General features: G+C 36.3%; 1 protein-coding gene across 2 annotated transcripts in view; it reads left to right on the top strand.

Annotated features, from left to right (window-relative positions):
* The window catches only part of LOC125659308 (Fanconi anemia group I protein-like), a 52,827-nt gene that overhangs the window by 10,549 nt on the left and 23,715 nt on the right, over window positions 1-18,563 (top strand). For both annotated transcript variants that reach the window (XM_056148252.1, XM_056148251.1), the window contains exons 10-15: window positions 219-308; window positions 3,836-3,972; window positions 4,622-4,793; window positions 6,460-6,547; window positions 6,643-6,844; window positions 6,951-7,065. In XM_056148252.1, coding sequence (XP_056004227.1) covers window positions 219-308; window positions 3,836-3,972; window positions 4,622-4,793; window positions 6,460-6,547; window positions 6,643-6,844; window positions 6,951-7,065 — 804 coding nt within the window. The remainder of the gene's footprint in view (window positions 1-218; window positions 309-3,835; window positions 3,973-4,621; window positions 4,794-6,459; window positions 6,548-6,642; window positions 6,845-6,950; window positions 7,066-18,563) is intronic.

Genomic DNA, 18,563 nt, shown 5'->3' with positions numbered 1-18,563 from the left:
GAAAAATGCAGATTTTTTTTAGTTTTGTTTGTTTTTACAAAACTTTCGAAGAGATGGTTCCAAAAAACATTTAGAGAAAGTGGTATTCAATTGCAGTAAAAAAAAATATGTACACTCTCCCACTTTGCTAAATTAGAGAAGTTCAGTATTTACATTATGAATTTTGATGGTTGCTGAACATGAAGGATGTGTCGTATAAGATTGAGTCTGTGTTGTAGGGTAACCAGTCGGACACATCTAAAGTCCTGGCTCCGTTTGTTCTGGCCCTGTCCCTCTCACTGTCAAGGATTCACAGGTTTGAAGGGCAGGTGAGGCTTTTATTGCATTATTGTAGCAGAAATGACATTTAAAAGTCCATGGTTTTTGATTGTTTGAAATACCTTTACATGTATCTATCGTAGAAATGAAAATAATTTATGAGTAAGTGGATTGAAGAAATTTTGTTGTGCACATGATACACTTTGTATTTATATAAAACCTGACTCCCAAAATTGTATTTATAATCATGTTAGAGTAAGGTGAATCACAAATTGTATTTATAATCATGTTAGAGTAAGGTGAATCACAAATTGTATTTATAATCCTGTTGGAGTGAGGTGTATTTATAATCCTGTTAGAGTGAGGTGTATTTATAATCCTGTTAGAGTGAGGTGTATTTATAATCCTGTTAGAGTGAGGTGTATTCATAATCCTGTTACAGTGAGGTGTATTTATAATCCTGTTAGAGTGAGGTGTATTTATAATCCTGTTAGAGTGAGGTGTATTTATAATCCTGTTGCAGTGAGGTGTATTTATAATCCTGTTAGAGTGAGGTGTATTTATAATCCTGTTAGAGTGAGGTGTATTTATAATCCTGTTACAGTGAGGTGTATTTATAATCCTGTTAGAGTGAGGTGTATTTATAATCCTGTTACAGTGAGGTGTATTTATAATCCTGTTGCAGTGAGGTGTATTTATAATCCTGTTACAGTGAGGTGTATTTATAATCCTGTTAGAGTGAGGTGTATTTATAATCCTGTTAGAGTGAGGTGTATTTATAATCCTGTTGGAGTGAGGTGTATTTATAATCCTGTTACAGTGAGGTGTATTTATAATCCTGTTGGAGTGAGGTGTATTTATAATCCTGTTGGAGTGAGGTGTATTTATAATCCTGTTGGAGTGAGGTGTATTTATAATCCTGTTACAGTGAGGTGTATTTATAATCCTGTTACAGTAAGGTGTATTTATAATCCTGTTAGAGTAAGGTGTATTTATAATCCTGTTAGAGTAAGGTGAATCACACACATTGCATAGCACTGTAAACAAGCACTTGTCATCAGCCAAGCAGCCATGTGCAGAGGTAAAAACAACAAGCTTTCTAAAGAATATGTCAAAAACATTCCACATTTTGACATGGATTAAAGATAAATTAATTGAGTGTGCATGCACAAAGACATAGGAACTGAAAATGTTTGTAGTAAAAGCTTTTCTCGCCAAAGTCATTAATGTTGCGCCATGTTGATAGTTTGTAACATGTAAACAAGAAACAGGGCTTGTGTCTTGATTTGAAAATGAAAAGTTTTCTAGATGTCATTTGTGTCAGTTTTTGAAATTTGTATTGCTTTATATGAATCAAGTACTTTCATGTTATTAATTAAATATCTAAGTAATTCTCTTTTTACCCAAATCATGTCCATACCTCTTTAACATAAGAAAATTTACAAATAGGCACTGTTACTTTATAGAGGTTGCTCCAGCGTTGAATGAATATGTGTGTGTGAGTGTGTGTGTGTGTGTGTGTCAGGTTTTTACTACCCCATCACCTGCCGTTTCTGTTTAACCATTACCACCTGCACAGGTCACGATCTAAATCCCATCAACTAAGATAATGTATGTTGTAGATTTTTCTTCGCATATCATAAGGAGTAATGGAAATACACTGCATGTGATACAATGTACATTGTGTAAGTGTGTGCATTTTCTGGTTTTACAAAGATTTAATTCTCAAACGTATTTACTTTTCACAATCCAAACTTTCTGATATGATTGATGTACAATGAATTGATCCCAAAATGACAGATTTCTGGATACCTTATACAGTATACATATTTATTTTTTTGAAGTCTCATCACTTGCTAGGTACAATAAGATTCGCTGCTAGTCAAAAGTGAAAACGAAAAACATCTAGCCATTATTTGTGTTGCCAACCTTTTTTGTGAGATCTTTCTTGAGTTACCTCCTGAATGCTCTCTGGAACATGACTAATAGTGCTTGGTCTGATAGTAGAAAGTGTTTACATTTGTTGCAGGAAGTGAGAATGATGTACGAAATCAGTAAACATCCGCATTTGATTTTAATTGCTTTTAATACCAACCATGCACTATTCTAATTTTTGCACGCTACACCAATATAGAAAAAATTGAATTACCTCCACAATGCATAATTAAAATCGACACACACATACAGTGTTAATTCTGTGAGAGCCCAATCACTAAAAATATCATCAACATACAGTGTTAATTCTGTGACAGCTCAATCACTAAAAAATGTGAACTGACACACACAGTTTTAATTCTGTGACAGCCTAATTACTAAAAATGTCAATCGACACTCACATACAGTGTTAATTCTGTGGCAGCCCAATCACTAAAAATGTCAGTTGACACTCACATACAGTGTTAATTCTGTGACAGCTCAATCACTAAAAATGTCAATCGACAGACACATACAGTGTTATTTCTGTGACAGCCCAAAGTGAATGTTATACATGTCTATTCATGAAATGTTCCTGCTTTGTTACTAATTACACCTCATAGAGGGACAGCCAACAGTACAAACTTAGCTGCCGTAGTGACCACTTACAGCCAACAGTACAAACTTAGCTGCCGAAGTGACCACTTACATGTGTTACACTGTGACCACATCATCAATTTCACTGTGACTGCATGTGTTTTGATAATCTTAATATTTGGCGGGTTCATGTATTTATATAGTCATATGGCAAGTTGGACCATGTCAATTCTTTTCAGAGGAAATCCTCTGATTTGTTCAATTTCCGAAAAAATTAAACACTCTGGATTTGATCTAAAGTGGCAGAAAATGATATTTTTCCAGGCAGGGTGAGGTGTTTTCCTCCCTTTTTGATCAGTTTTCCTCTGATTTCTGAGGAATTCAGTCACATCCCTGGTTATACGACATCATGCTTCTAAATTCTCTCTATATTAGTTGTGAGGCTGTTAATACTGTGTTATACGCTATCATGCTTCTATATTCTCTGTATATTAGTTGTGAGGCAGTTAATACTGTGTTATACGACATCATGCTTCTATATTCTCGCTATATTAGTTGTGAGGCGGTTAATACTGTGTTATACGACATCATGCTTCTATATTCTCTCAATATTAGTTGTGAGGCGATTAATACTGTGTTATACGACATGCTTCTATATTCTCGCTATATTAGTTGTGAGGCTGTTAATACTGTGTTATACGACATCATGCTTCTATATTCTCTGTATATTAGTTGTGAGGCGGTTAATACTGTGTTATACGACATGCTTCTATATTCTCTCTATATTAGTTGTGAGGCGATTAATACTGTGTTATACGCTATCATGCTTCTATATTCTCTGTATATTAGTTGTGAGGCAGTTAATACTGTGTTATACGACATCATGCTTCTATATTCTCTCTATATTAGTTGTGAGGCTGTTAATACTGTGTTATACGCTATCATGCTTCTATATTCTCTCTATATTAGTTGTGAGGCGGTTAATACTGTGTTATACGACATCATGCTTCTATATTCTCTCTATATTAGTTGTGAGGCGGTTAATACTGTGGCTGATCTTTTTCAGATATTTGATTTGCTAAAGGCTACAGTAATTAAGAATTTTAAAGACAGTGAGAAACAGAAACAGTCCAAGTGGGTGAGGGAGATGGTTCCAGACTCTTGTGAAGTACAAGATAGTGTTCTATCAACCATACAAAACAGGTAGGTTTAGTGTTCTGTCAACCATACAAAACAAGGGAAGATCTAGTGTTCTGTCAACCATACAAAACAGGTAGATTTAGTGTTCTGTCAACCATACAAAACAAGGGAAGATCTAGTGTTCTGTCAACCATACAAAACAAGGGAAGATCTAGTGTTCTGTCAACCATACAAAACAGGTAGATTTAGTGTTCTGTCAATCATACAAAACAGGTAGATTTAGTGTTCTGTCAACCATACAAAACAAGGGAAGATCTAGTGTTCTGTCAACCATACAAAACAGGTAGATTTAGTGTTCTGTCAACCATACAAAACAGGTAGATTTAGTGTTCTGTCAACCATACAAAACAGGTAGATTTAGTGTTCTGTCAACCATACAAAACAAGGGAAGATTTAGTGTTCTGTCAACCATACAAAACAAGGGAAGATTTAGTGTTCTGTAAACCATACAAAACAAGGGAAGATTTAGTGTTCTGTCAACCATACAAAACAGGTAGATTTAGTACTCTGTCAGGCAGATTTAGTGTTCTGTCAGAATAATTGCACAATTAAAAGTATGTAACATAGTTAAGATTAAATATTTCGTATTATATCTAGAATAAAAACATTTACATATGATTTATATTAAAACAAGCTTTTTCATCAATAACAGTAAACATGGCTGGGATCATGTGATACAAGGCCTTGTCCAGCTGGGGTTTGGTTTGATGGATGCCTGTGGCCCCAAGGGAGCATTTGGTCGCATAGAGACTGGGAGCGTTCAGAACGGCCCAACCCACTCCACCTGCATGCTGGGAAGCAAGATCCTTCTACACACATTCAAAGTAAGACTGATGAGTGCTTGTAAAGATCGCCTCTGTTCTAGAATTTGTGTGGTAAAGGCATTGGTGTGAATTAAAGGGACTGGTTCACGATTTTTTAAAAATATATTTTTCATTTTGATGTTAAACATTAAAGATATAATTCATTTAATGTTGAGAGCCAAAATTTTGACCTTCTGAATGCAAAAATAAAGCAATATTTTAGCCTTAAATCTGTGTCATGTAATCAAAGACTCGAGTCTTTTAATGTCTACAAACAAAGCAGTGGAATATTAATTTTGTTATGTAAAGCATCTTAATTTTGCATAGTCACAAATTCTAACTTTTAGATGACACTTTTTACCCAAAGAATGCTTGAAATGTGAAAGATATGATAAACTTAGATCAATATTCATTTCTTTTGAAAATTTCGTAAACAATAACATACTGCAATCTTCGTTTACAAAACAAATAATAAATTCTCTTAAATGAACTCCTATGGTAATGTTTAACCTTAATTTTTATGGGAAATCTTTTAAACACATTAGACAGTAGATATTGACCATTAAAAGTGAAAAACAAAATTTTGGGGAAATAGTGAATCAGTCCCTTTAATGCAAGTTTCGAAATATGTGGGTTTTTTTGTTTGTTTTTTTCTTTTTTGGTTTTAATGATACCAAAATAAATTATTTAATTATCATTTGTTTTCATTTTTATACCCCCCTCCTGCAACAAAGTTGTGGGGATGGGTGGGTGTATACTGGAATGGGGTTGTCCATCTGTAGGTGCAATGGTTTCCGGGCTTTAAGTTATCCTTTCCACCTACAGTCACCATATCATACATATGGACTACCCATGGGACGAAGATGTTCCCTATCAAATTTGGGGTCAGAAGGTCAAAGGTCAAGTGCACTGGACATGAAAGTGCACTAGATGTAGATATAATGCCCACACACTACAGTGACCATTTCTTCATATCAGCAGCCATCCCTTGGAAGCAGTTGATTATACTTATATAATTATACTTACTTTGGTATGTAATCTCTCACTGAAATAAACTTCGACAACTTTCCTATATGTCAGTTGCGTACAAATGTCCTATATCTTATTAACCTGTTCGCCTGCCATCCAATGGGGTGTGTTATATATCCTTAAAGAAAAGTCCCCCTTCAAAGCCAAGATCATAATCAAATGCACATTTAATTTCATCTCTTATCCATTTCTCCTTAGATAAGAGACTATCCAAGGTTATGTCAAGCCCTTTCTTTTTTACACTCGGGAAAGGTGTAATTCATACCTACTGTATTAACAACCCCCTTTGGGAGATTGGGGTAAGGGGGGGGGGTATTCTTAGTGAGAATTGCTCACAGTACCTCTTGTTTGTTGTTGAATACCTGTTTTTGTTATTTATATGGTTTATATGCCACAGAAGTCAATTATTGTTGAAGCATGACTTTTGTTCCTACAGATACTTCAGTACATTGAATGCAAAACTTTAGTATCTGACAAATCCATGACACTTGGTTATTTCACTGTATTTTATTTAAATGTTCTTAGTATCTGACAAATCCATGACACTTGGTTAAATCACAGTATTTTATTTAAATGTTCTTAGTATCTGACAAATCCATGACACTTGGTTAATTCACTGTATTTTATTTAAATGTTATTATTATATGTACATTTGCAGACACATGACTTGGTGAGAGCTGAAATTTTGGAGCAGATTTTCAATAGGGTTGTTACCAAGGCAACATCACCTGTCAGTCATTACTTAGGTACATGTATATTAATATATTTTTAGAAAGAGATTTGTAAATGTTTCGCATGATAACTGTCCAGTAGATCGTGAAGCAGAATTTGTTTACTGTAGAGCTGCTCTCCAGCACAGTTATGTCGGCCCCACAGAGACTCCTGGAGTCCTCCACCAAGGTACGTGAGGTGTTTGACTATCTGGCCTTCCTGCTGCCCTCCACTGCAGAGGAGTTACTGAAGGCCATCCACCCACTGCTGAAACTCAGTATGTCTCTGAGAGATTCACTCATCCTGGTCCTGAGGAAAGCCATGTTCTCCAGGTAATCTCATTTTGAAGTCAAGCTCTGACAAAAGATGGGAGGACTTGTAGGAAACTGGAAGGTTGTATCAACAGAAGTATACAGATTGTGTATGCTCTCTTTTTAGGCAGCTGGATTCCAGGAAGATAGGCGTGTATGGGTTCTTGATGTTCCTCAAAAATTTTCGTATTCTTGGTGGATTGCCCTCAAGTCAGGCTAGTCAGTCCTTCTCTTCAAGTCAGGTAACTCTGCCATGGTGATCAGCTTTTCTGTACTGACTACTTATAAATATTGGCTTCTGTACTGACTACTTATCACTTGTAAATTATTACTTGTAAATTTATTGAAGTGCATTTAAAAAAAAACCAAGTATACCTTATGCTTTTATTTCAATTTGCACTGTGTTGTTAGATGGAGAAGATCATGAAACTCTCCGAGGTTTGTCCTGTACACCTCTAGGCATTTTGATTCTACAGACTAGTAGTGTAGATGTAGGACTTTGATTCTACAGACCAGTAGTGTAGATGTAGGATTGTGATTCTACAGACCAGTAGTGTAGATGTAGGATTGTTTGATTCTACAGACCAGTAGTGTAGATGTAGGATTGTTTGATTCTACAGACTAGTAGTGTAGATGTAGGATTGTTTGATTCTACAGACCAGTAGTGTAGATGTAGGATTGTTTGATTCTACAGACCAGTAGTGTAGATGTAGGATTGTTTGATTCTACAGACCAGTAGTGTAGATGTAGGATTGTTTGATTCTACAGACCAGTAGTGTAGATGTAAGATTGTTTGATTCTACAGACCAGTAGTGTAGATGTAGGATTGTTTGATTCTACAGACCAGTAGTGTAGATGTAGGATTGTTTGATTCTACAGACCAGTAGTGTAGATGTAGGATTGTTTGATTCTACAGACCAGTAGTGTAGATGTAGGATTGTTTGATTCTACAGACCAGTAGTGTAGATGTAAGATTGTTTGATTCTACAGACCAGTAGCTGCAATAATGTAGCCCTATCCAATTTTTTTTTTATTCTGACGTTTTCGGGATAGGGCTACAATTCCATAGGATCTCCGTAATGGTGCAAAATAATTTTATGAATAACCGATAATAAACTCTGTGTATTAGTCCCAAATGTTGTTTACACCAAAAGGAGTACCAACTTTGTGCTCGGGCATGTCTAATAAAGGTGTTTTTCATTAAATATAATGTACAGCATGCAAAATTCTTCATCTGCTCCGCCATGCTTGTTATCGCGAGATCTCGTAGGTGGATCTAATGAAAAGCCTAAACATTGACAATCAGCGCGAAAATGTAGTTACTCGAGCCACTTTGACAAAGAAAGGAAAATCATATTGTTGCAGAAAGAATTTACACTCTGCTGTTCGGTTTTTAACTTGATATTAAATTCAAACCTTTTCAATACCGACGAAATAGCTTTCGCCTCCATACTTGTCCATTGATGTAAATACTACCTTATATGGCATATGCAAATGACTTGACAACCGGAAGTTGAAACTTCAGTACATCAAGCATGGCGCACAAATATGAATCGAGAAATTGGAATTTATCGAAATTGTTGAAAACGGTAGAATAGAGCCTCACAAATCTAAAGTTGCAGGTTGTAAATTTATATATTGACTAAGAAACATAGAATATCATTTTATTTACGTAAAGAAAGTCAGGAAATGTTTAGAATGAGCGCAAATGTTGCGGGAGTGAATCACTCCCGCATTTGCACCATTACGGAGATCCTAAGGAGTTGTAGCCCTCTCCCTAAAAAAAAAAAAAAAGAAAAAAAATCAGAGAGGGCTACATTATTGCAGCTAACAGACCAGTAGTGTAGATGTAGGATTGTTTGATTCTACAGACCAGTAGTGTAGATGTAGGATTGTTTGATTCTACAGACCAGTAGTGTAGATGTAGGATTGTTTGATTCTACAGACCAGTAGTGTAGATGTAGGATTGTTTGATTCTACAGACCAGTAGTGTAGATGTAGGATTGTTTGATTCTACAGACCAGTAGTGTAGATGTAGGATTGTTTGATTCTACAGACCAGTAGTGTAGATGTAGGATTGTTTGATTCTACAGACCAGTAGTGTAGATGTAGGATTGTTTGATTCTACAGACCAGTAGTGTAGATGTAAGATTGTTTGATTCTACAGACCAGTAGCTGCAATAATGTAGCCCTATCCAATTTTTTTTTTATTCTGACGTTTTCGGGATAGGGCTACAATTCCATAGGATCTCCGTAATGGTGCAAAATAATTTTATGAATAACCGATAATAAACTCTGTGTATTAGTCCCAAATGTTGTTTACACCAAAAGGAGTACCAACTTTGTGCTCGGGCATGTCTAATAAAGGTGTTTTTCATTAAATATAATGTACAGCATGCAAAATTCTTCATCTGCTCCGCCATGCTTGTTATCGCGAGATCTCGTAGGTGGATCTAATGAAAAGCCTAAACATTGACAATCAGCGCGAAAATGTAGTTACTCGAGCCACTTTGACAAAGAAAGGAAAATCATATTGTTGCAGAAAGAATTTACACTCTGCTGTTCGGTTTTTAACTTGATATTAAATTCAAACCTTTTCAATACCGACGAAATAGCTTTCGCCTCCATACTTGTCCATTGATGTAAATACTACCTTATATGGCATATGCAAATGACTTGACAACCGGAAGTTGAAACTTCAGTACATCAAGCATGGCGCACAAATATGAATCGAGAAATTGGAATTTATCGAAATTGTTGAAAACGGTAGAATAGAGCCTCACAAATCTAAAGTTGCAGGTTGTAAATTTATATATTGACTAAGAAACATAGAATATCATTTTATTTACGTAAAGAAAGTCAGGAAATGTTTAGAATGAGCGCAAATGTTGCGGGAGTGAATCACTCCCGCATTTGCACCATTACGGAGATCCTAAGGAGTTGTAGCCCTCTCCCTAAAAAAAAAAAAAAAGAAAAAAAATCAGAGAGGGCTACATTATTGCAGCTAACAGACCAGTAGTGTAGATGTAGGATTGTTTGATTCTACAGACCAGTAGTGTAGATGTAGGATTGTTTGATTCTACAGACCAGTAGTGTAGATGTAGGATTGTTTGATTCTACAGACCAGTAGTGTAGATGTAGGATTGTTTGATTCTACAGACCAGTAGTGTAGATGTAAGATTGTTTGATTCTACAGACCAGTAGTGTAGATGTAGGATTGTTTGATTCTACAGACCAGTAGTGTAGATGTAAGATTTTGATTCTACAGACTAGTAGTGTAGATGTAGGATTGTTTGATTCTACAGACCAGTAGTGTAGATGTAAGATTTTGATTCTACAGACTAGTAGTGTAGATGTAGGATTGTTTGATTCTACAGACCAGTAGTGTAGATGTAGGATTGTTTGATTCTACAGACCAGTAGTGTAGATGTAGGATTGTTTGATTCTACAGACCAGTAGTGTAGATGTAGGATTGTTTGATTCTACAGACCAGTAGTGTAGATGTAGGATTGTTTGATTCTACAGACCAGTAGTGTAGATGTAGGATTGTTTGATTCTACAGACCAGTAGTGTAGATGTAGGATTGTTTGATTCTACAGACCAGTAGTGTAGATGTAGGATTGTGATTCTACAGACTAGTAGTGTAGATGTAGGATTGTTGAGCTTTGAGATTAGTACACATAATCTTCAGTTACATTATGTGTTGTATGGCATGTTTTGCTGAGTGTCAATAGTTACAAGGTACTGCTACAATACAGCTAGTGCACACGTACCTTATATTTAATGATATTCTGTGCATATCTTTTTTTTTTTTTTTTTATATACATGATCTTGATTTTTTTCCTCTGTGATTTCAAAGTAGTTGAGCATGAAACAATGCAAATGTCTTAAAGTAGCACAAGTATGAATTAGATACCCCATGAAATAGTCCTTACTTGGTACTAGACTGGTGGATAACATAGTCCTTATTTGATTGTAGATTAGTTAATGACAGTCCTTGATTCTAGACTAGTTAATGATATTTTTCTTGATACCTTAAACACGTTGATGATTAGCTCTCTCTTGATACACTAATCATGAATAACTTGAAACTAAACCATTGACAGACATGTTCTTGTTTCTAGACCATTGGAAAGCATATTTGAAATTATACTAATGGATGACATGGACCTTTAAAATTGATACCAGAAAAGCTGATGACATAGTCCATATATGGTATTAATTCAGTCAGTGAGATAGTCCTTTCAATTATTTCTAGACCAGTAAATTATATAGTCCTTGACTTTAATTGATACCAGACCAGTTAATGACATGGTTCTTTCTTGCCACTAGACCAGTGAAAGACATCCACTGTAGTCCTTGTAATTAATACTAGATCAGTTCTTTAGACACTGATTTTGATTATGGATTACTCCGTTTACCTGATCAAGATATAAGGCTCATGGCATGTATGACTGGTCGAGAGGCAATGCTTGCTCCTCCTTAGCACCTTATCCCACTTCGGGTGTATACAGGGATCTGTGTTTGCCCAACTCTTGATTTTGTATTCCTTATAGGAGATGAGATTGATCACTGTTCATTGTCTTCACCTTACCAGTAAAAGACATAGTCCTTATAATTGATACCAGACCAGTAAAAGAGCTAGTTCCTATGATTAATTAATACTAGAGCAGTGGAATACTTGGTCCTGGATTACTTGTGTACTTGATTAGTTTAGGATTTAGGAAATGGAAAGTAAATGAAGAAGGTGATTCAGAAATTATGAATGCAATGATTTTTAATTTTTACCACCAAAAGATAGTCCCCAAAAATGTAGTATTCCAAAGAGTGAATATTTATTTTGCATGAGAGGAAGTACATGTATAATGCTGTATCGTGGTGATGTTGTGAGATATATGTATAATGCTGTATTGTGGTGATGTTGTGATACGCTGTATCGTGGTGATGTTGTGAGATACATGTATAATGCTGTATCGTGGTGATGTTGTGAGATACATGTATAATGCTGTATCGTGGTGATGTTGTGAGATATATGTATAATGCTGTATCGTGGTGATGTTGTGAGATACATGTATAATGCTGTATCATGGTGATGTTGTGAGATATATGTATAATGCTGTATCGTGGTGATGTTGTGAGATACATGTATAATGCTGTATCGTGGTGATGTTGTGAGATACATGTATAATGCTGTATCGTGGTGATGTTGTGAGATATATGTATAATGCTGTATCGTGGTGATGTTGTGAGATATATGTATAATGCTGTATCGTGGTGATGTTGTGAGATACATGTATAATGCTGTATCATGGTGATGTTGTGAGATACATGTATAATGCTGTATCGTGGTGATGTTGTGATACGCTGTATCGTGGTGATGTTGTGAGATATATGTATAATGCTGTATCGTGGTGATGTTGTGAGATACATGTATAATGCTGTATCGTGGTGATGTTGTGATATACATTGCTGTATCGTGGTGATGTTGTGAAATACATGTATAATGCTGTATCGTGGTGATGTTGTGAGATACATGTATAATGCTGTATCGTGGTGATGTTGTGAGATACATGTATAATGCTGTATCGTGGTGATGTTGTGAAATACATGTATAATGCTGTATCGTGGTGATGTTGTGATATACATTGCTGTACCGTGGTGATGTTGTGAGATATATGTATAATGCTGTATCGTGGTGATGTTGTGAGATACATGTATAATGCTGTATCGTGGTGATGTTGTGAGATATATGTATAATGCTGTACCGTGGTGATGTTGTGAGATATATGTATAATGCTGTATCGTGGTGTTGTTGTGAGATACATTGCTGTATCGTGGTGATGTTGTGAAATACATGTATAATGCTGTATCGTGGTGATGTTGTGAGATACATGTATAATGCTGTACCGTGGTGATGTTGTGAGATACATTGCTGTATCGTGGTGATGTTGTGAGATACATGTATAATGCTGTATCATGGTGATGTTGTGAGATACATGTATAATGCTGTATCGTGGTGATGTTGTGATACGCTGTATCGTGGTGATGTTGTGAGATACATGTATAATGCTGTATCGTGGTGATGTTGTAAGATACATGTATAATGCTGTATCGTGGTGATGTTGTGAGATACATGTATAATGCTGTATCGTGGTGATGTTGTGATACGCTGTATCGTGGTGATGTTGTGAAATACATGTATAATGCTGTATCGTGGTGATGTTGTGAGATACATTGCTGTATCGTGGTGATGTTGTGAGATACATGTATAATGCTGTACCGTGGTGATGTTGTGAGATACATTGCTGTATCGTGGTGATGTTGTGAGATATATGTATAATGCTGTATCGTGGTGATGTTGTGATATACATTGCTGTATCGTGGTGATGTTGTAAGATACATGTATAATGCTGTATCGTGGTGATGTTGTGAGATACATGTATAATGCTGTATCGTGGTGTTGTTGTGAGATACATGTATAATGCTGTATCGTGGTGTTGTGAGATACATTGCTGTATTGTGGTGATGTTGTGAGATACATGTATAATGCTGTATCATGGTGTTGTGAGATACATGTATAATGCTGTATCGTGGTGTTGTTGTGAGATACATTGCTGTATCGTGGTGATGTTGTGAGATATATGTATAATGCTGTATCGTGGTGATGTTGTGAGATACATGTATAATGCTGTATCGTGGTGATGTTGTGATATACATTGCTGTATCGTGGTGATGTTGTGAGATATATGTATAATGCTGTATCGTGGTGATGTTGTGATACGCTGTATCGTGGTGATGTTGTGAGATACATGTATAATGCTGTATCGTGGTGATGTTGTGAGATACATGTATAATGCTGTATCGTGGTGATGTTGTGAGATATATGTATAATGCTGTATCGTGGTGATGTTGTGAGATACATGTATAATGCTGTATCGTGGTGATGTTGTGATACGCTGTATCGTGGTGATGTTGTGAGATATATGTATAATGCTGTATCGTGGTGATGTTGTGATATACATTGCTGTATCGTGGTGATGTTGTGAGATACATGTATAATGCTGTATTGTGGTGATGTTGTGAGATATATGTATAATGCTGTATCGTGGTGATGTTGTGAGATATATGTATAATGCTGTATCGTGGTGATGTTGTGAGATACATGTATAATGCTGTATCGTGGTGATGTTGTGATATACATGTATAATGCTGTATCGTGGTGATGTGATACGCTGTATCGTGGTGATGTTGTGAGATATATGTATAATGCTGTATCGTGGTGATGTTGTGATATACATTGCTGTATCGTGGTGATGTTGTGAGATACATGTATAATGCTGTATTGTGGTGATGTTGTGATACGCTGTATCGTGGTGATGTTGTGAGATACATGTATAATGCTGTATCGTGGTGATGTTGTGAAATACATGTATAATGCTGTATCGTGGTGATGTTGTGATACGCTGTATCGTGGTGATGTTGTGAAATACATGTATAATGCTGTATCGTGGTGATGTTGTGAGATACATGTATAATGCTGTACCGTGGTGATGTTGTGAGATACATTGCTGTATCGTGGTGATGTTGTGAGATATATGTATAATGCTGTATCGTGGTGATGTTGTGAGATACATGTATAATGCTGTACCGTGGTGATGTTGTGAGATACATTGCTGTATCGTGGTGATGTTGTGAGATATATGTATAATGCTGTATCGTGGTGATGTTGTGAGATACATGTATAATGCTGTACCGTGGTGATGTTGTGAGATACAATGCTGTATCGTGGTGATGTTGTGAGATACATGTATAATGCTGTATCGTGGTGATGTTGTGATATACATTGCTGTATCGTGGTGATGTTGTAAGATACATGTATAATGCTGTATCATGGTGATGTTGTAAGATACATGTATAATGCTGTATCGTGGTGATGTTGTGAGATATATGTATAATGCTGTATCGTGGTGATGTTGTGATATACATTGCTGTATCGTGGTGATGTTGTGAAATACATGTATAATGCTGTATCGTGGTGATGTTGTGATACGCTGTATCGTGGTGATGTTGTGAAATACATGTATAATGCTGTATCGTGGTGATGTTGTGAGATACATTGCTGTATCGTGGTGATGTTGTGAGATACATGTATAATGCTGTACCGTGGTGATGTTGTGAGATACATTGCTGTATCGTGGTGATGTTGTGAGATATATGTATAATGCTGTATCGTGGTGATGTTGTGAGATACATGTATAATGCTGTATCGTGGTGATGTTGTGAGATACATGTATAATGCTGTATCGTGGTGATGTTGTGATACGCTGTATCGTGGTGATGTTGTGAAATACATGTATAATGCTGTATCGTGGTGATGTTGTGAGATACATTGCTGTATCGTGGTGATGTTGTGAGATACATGTATAATGCTGTACCGTGGTGATGTTGTGAGATACATTGCTGTATCGTGGTGATGTTGTGAGATATATGTATAATGCTGTATCGTGGTGATGTTGTGATATACATTGCTGTATCGTGGTGATGTTGTAAGATACATGTATAATGCTGTATCGTGGTGATGTTGTGAGATACATGTATAATGCTGTATTGTGGTGTTGTTGTGAGATATATGTATAATGCTGTATCGTGGTGATGTTGTGATATACATTGCTGTATCGTGGTGATGTTGTAAGATACATGTATAATGCTGTATCGTGGTGATGTTGTAAGATACATGTATAATGCTGTATCGTGGTGATGTTGTGAGATACATTGCTGTATCGTGGTGATGTTGTAAGATACATGTATAATGCTGTATCATGGTGATGTTGTGAGATACATTGCTGTATCGTGGTGATGTTGTAAGATACATGTATAATGCTGTATCGTGGTGATGTTGTGAGATACATGTATAATGCTGTATTGTGGTGTTGTTGTGAGATATATGTATAATGCTGTATCGTGGTGATGTTGTGATATACATTGCTGTATCATGGTGATGTTGTAAGATACATGTATAATGCTGTATCGTGGTGATGTTGTGAGATACATGTATAATGCTGTATCGTGGTGATGTTGTAAGATACATGTATAATGCTGTATCATGGTGATGTTGTGAGATATATGTATAATGCTGTATCATGGTGATGTTGTGAGATACATGTATAATGCTGTATCGTGGTGATGTTGTGAGATATATGTATAATGCTGTATCGTGGTGATGTTGTGAGATACATGTATAATGCTGTATCGTGGTGATGTTGTGATACGCTGTATCATGGTGATGTTGTGAGATACATGTATAATGCTGTATTGTGGTGATGTTGTGAGATATATGTATAATGCTGTATTGTGGTGATGTTGTGAGATACATGTATAATGCTGTATCATGGTGATGTTGTGAGATACATGTATAATGCTGTATCGTGGTGATGTTGTGAGATATATGTATAATGCTGTATCGTGGTGATGTTGTGAGATACATGTATAATGCTGTATCGTGGTGATGTTGTGAGATATATGTATAATGCTGTATCGTGGTGATGTTGTGAGATACATGTATAATGCTGTATCGTGGTGATGTTGTGAGATATATGTATAATGCTGTATCGTGGTGTTGTTGTGAGATACATGTATAATGCTGTATCGTGGTGTTGTTGTGAGATACATTGCTGTATTGTGGTGATGTTGTGAGATACATGTATAATGCTGTATCGTGGTGATGTTGTGAGATACATGTATAATGCTGTATCGTGGTGATGTTGTGATACGCTGTATCGTGGTGATGTTGTGAGATATATGTATAATGCTGTATCGTGGTGATGTTGTGAGATACATGTATAATGCTGTATCGTGGTGATGTTGTGAGATATATGTATAATGCTGTATCGTGGTGATGTTGTGAGATATATGTATAATGCTGTATCGTGGTGATGTTGTGAGATACATGTATAATGCTGTATCGTGGTGATGTTGTGATATACATGTATAATGCTGTATCGTGGTGATGTTGTGATATACATGTATAATGCTGTATCGTGGTGATGTTGTGATACGCTGTATCGTGGTGATGTTGTGAGATATATGTATAATGCTGTATCGTGGTGATGTTGTGATATACATTGCTGTATCGTGGTGATGTTGTGAGATACATGTATAATGCTGTATTGTGGTGATGTTGTGAGATATATGTATAATGCTGTATCGTGGTGATGTTGTGAGATATATGTATAATGCTGTATCGTGGTGATGTTGTGAGATACATGTATAATGCTGTATCGTGGTGATGTTGTGATATACATGTATAATGCTGTATCGTGGTGATGTTGTGATACGCTGTATCGTGGTGATGTTGTGAGATATATGTATAATGCTGTATCGTGGTGATGTTGTGATATACATTGCTGTATCGTGGTGATGTTGTGAGATACATGTATAATGCTGTATTGTGGTGATGTTGTGATACGCTGTATCGTGGTGATGTTGTGAGATACATGTATAATGCTGTATCGTGGTGATGTTGTGATACGCTGTATCGTGGTGATGTTGTGAAATACATGTATAATGCTGTATCGTGGTGATGTTGTGAGATACATGTATAATGCTGTACCGTGGTGATGTTGTGAGATACATTGCTGTATCGTGGTGATGTTGTGAGATACATGTATAATGCTGTATTGTGGTGATGTTGTGATATGCTGTATCGTGGTGATGTTGTGAGATATATGTATAATGCTGTATCGTGGTGATGTTGTGAGATACATGTATAATGCTGTATCGTGGTGATGTTGTGAAATACATGTATAATGCTGTATCGTGGTGATGTTGTGATACGCTGTATCGTGGTGATGTTGTGAAATACATGTATAATGCTGTATCGTGGTGATGTTGTGAGATACATGTATAATGCTGTACCGTGGTGATGTTGTGAGATACATTGCTGTATCGTGGTGATGTTGTGAGATATATGTATAATGCTGTATCGTGGTGATGTTGTGAGATACATGTATAATGCTGTACCGTGGTGATGTTGTGAGATACATTGCTGTATCGTGGTGATGTTGTGAGATATATGTATAATGCTGTATCGTGGTGATGTTGTGAGATACATGTATAATGCTGTACCGTGGTGATGTTGTGAGATACAATGCTGTATCGTGGTGATGTTGTGAGATACATGTATAATGCTGTATCGTGGTGATGTTGTGATATACATTGCTGTATCGTGGTGATGTTGTAAGATACATGTATAATGCTGTATCATGGTGATGTTGTAAGATACATGTATAATGCTGTATCGTGGTGATGTTGTGAGATATATGTATAATGCTGTATCGTGGTGATGTTGTGATATACATTGCTGTATCGTGGTGATGTGAGATATATGTATAATGCTGTATCGTGGTGATGTTGTGATACGCTGTATCGTGGTGATGTTGTGAGATACATGTATAATGCTGTATCGTGGTGATGTTGTGAGATATATGTATAATGCTGTATCGTGGTGATGTTGTGATACGCTGTATCGTGGTGATGTTGTGAGATACATGTATAATGCTGTATCGTGGTGATGTTGTGAGATATATGTATAATGCTGTATCGTGGTGATGTTGTGAGATACATTGCTGTATCGTGGTGATGTTGTGAGATACATGTATAATGCTGTATCGTGGTGATGTTGTGAGATATATGTATAATGCTGTATCGTGGTGATGTTGTGAGATACATGTATGTACTTGTA

This window comes from Ostrea edulis, chromosome 9, assembly GCF_947568905.1.
Source record: "Ostrea edulis chromosome 9, xbOstEdul1.1, whole genome shotgun sequence".
Taxonomy (NCBI): Eukaryota; Metazoa; Mollusca; class Bivalvia; order Ostreida; family Ostreidae; genus Ostrea; species Ostrea edulis.
Note: the sequence above shows the minus strand (reverse complement) of the source record. Positions and strands in the feature narration are given on the sequence as shown.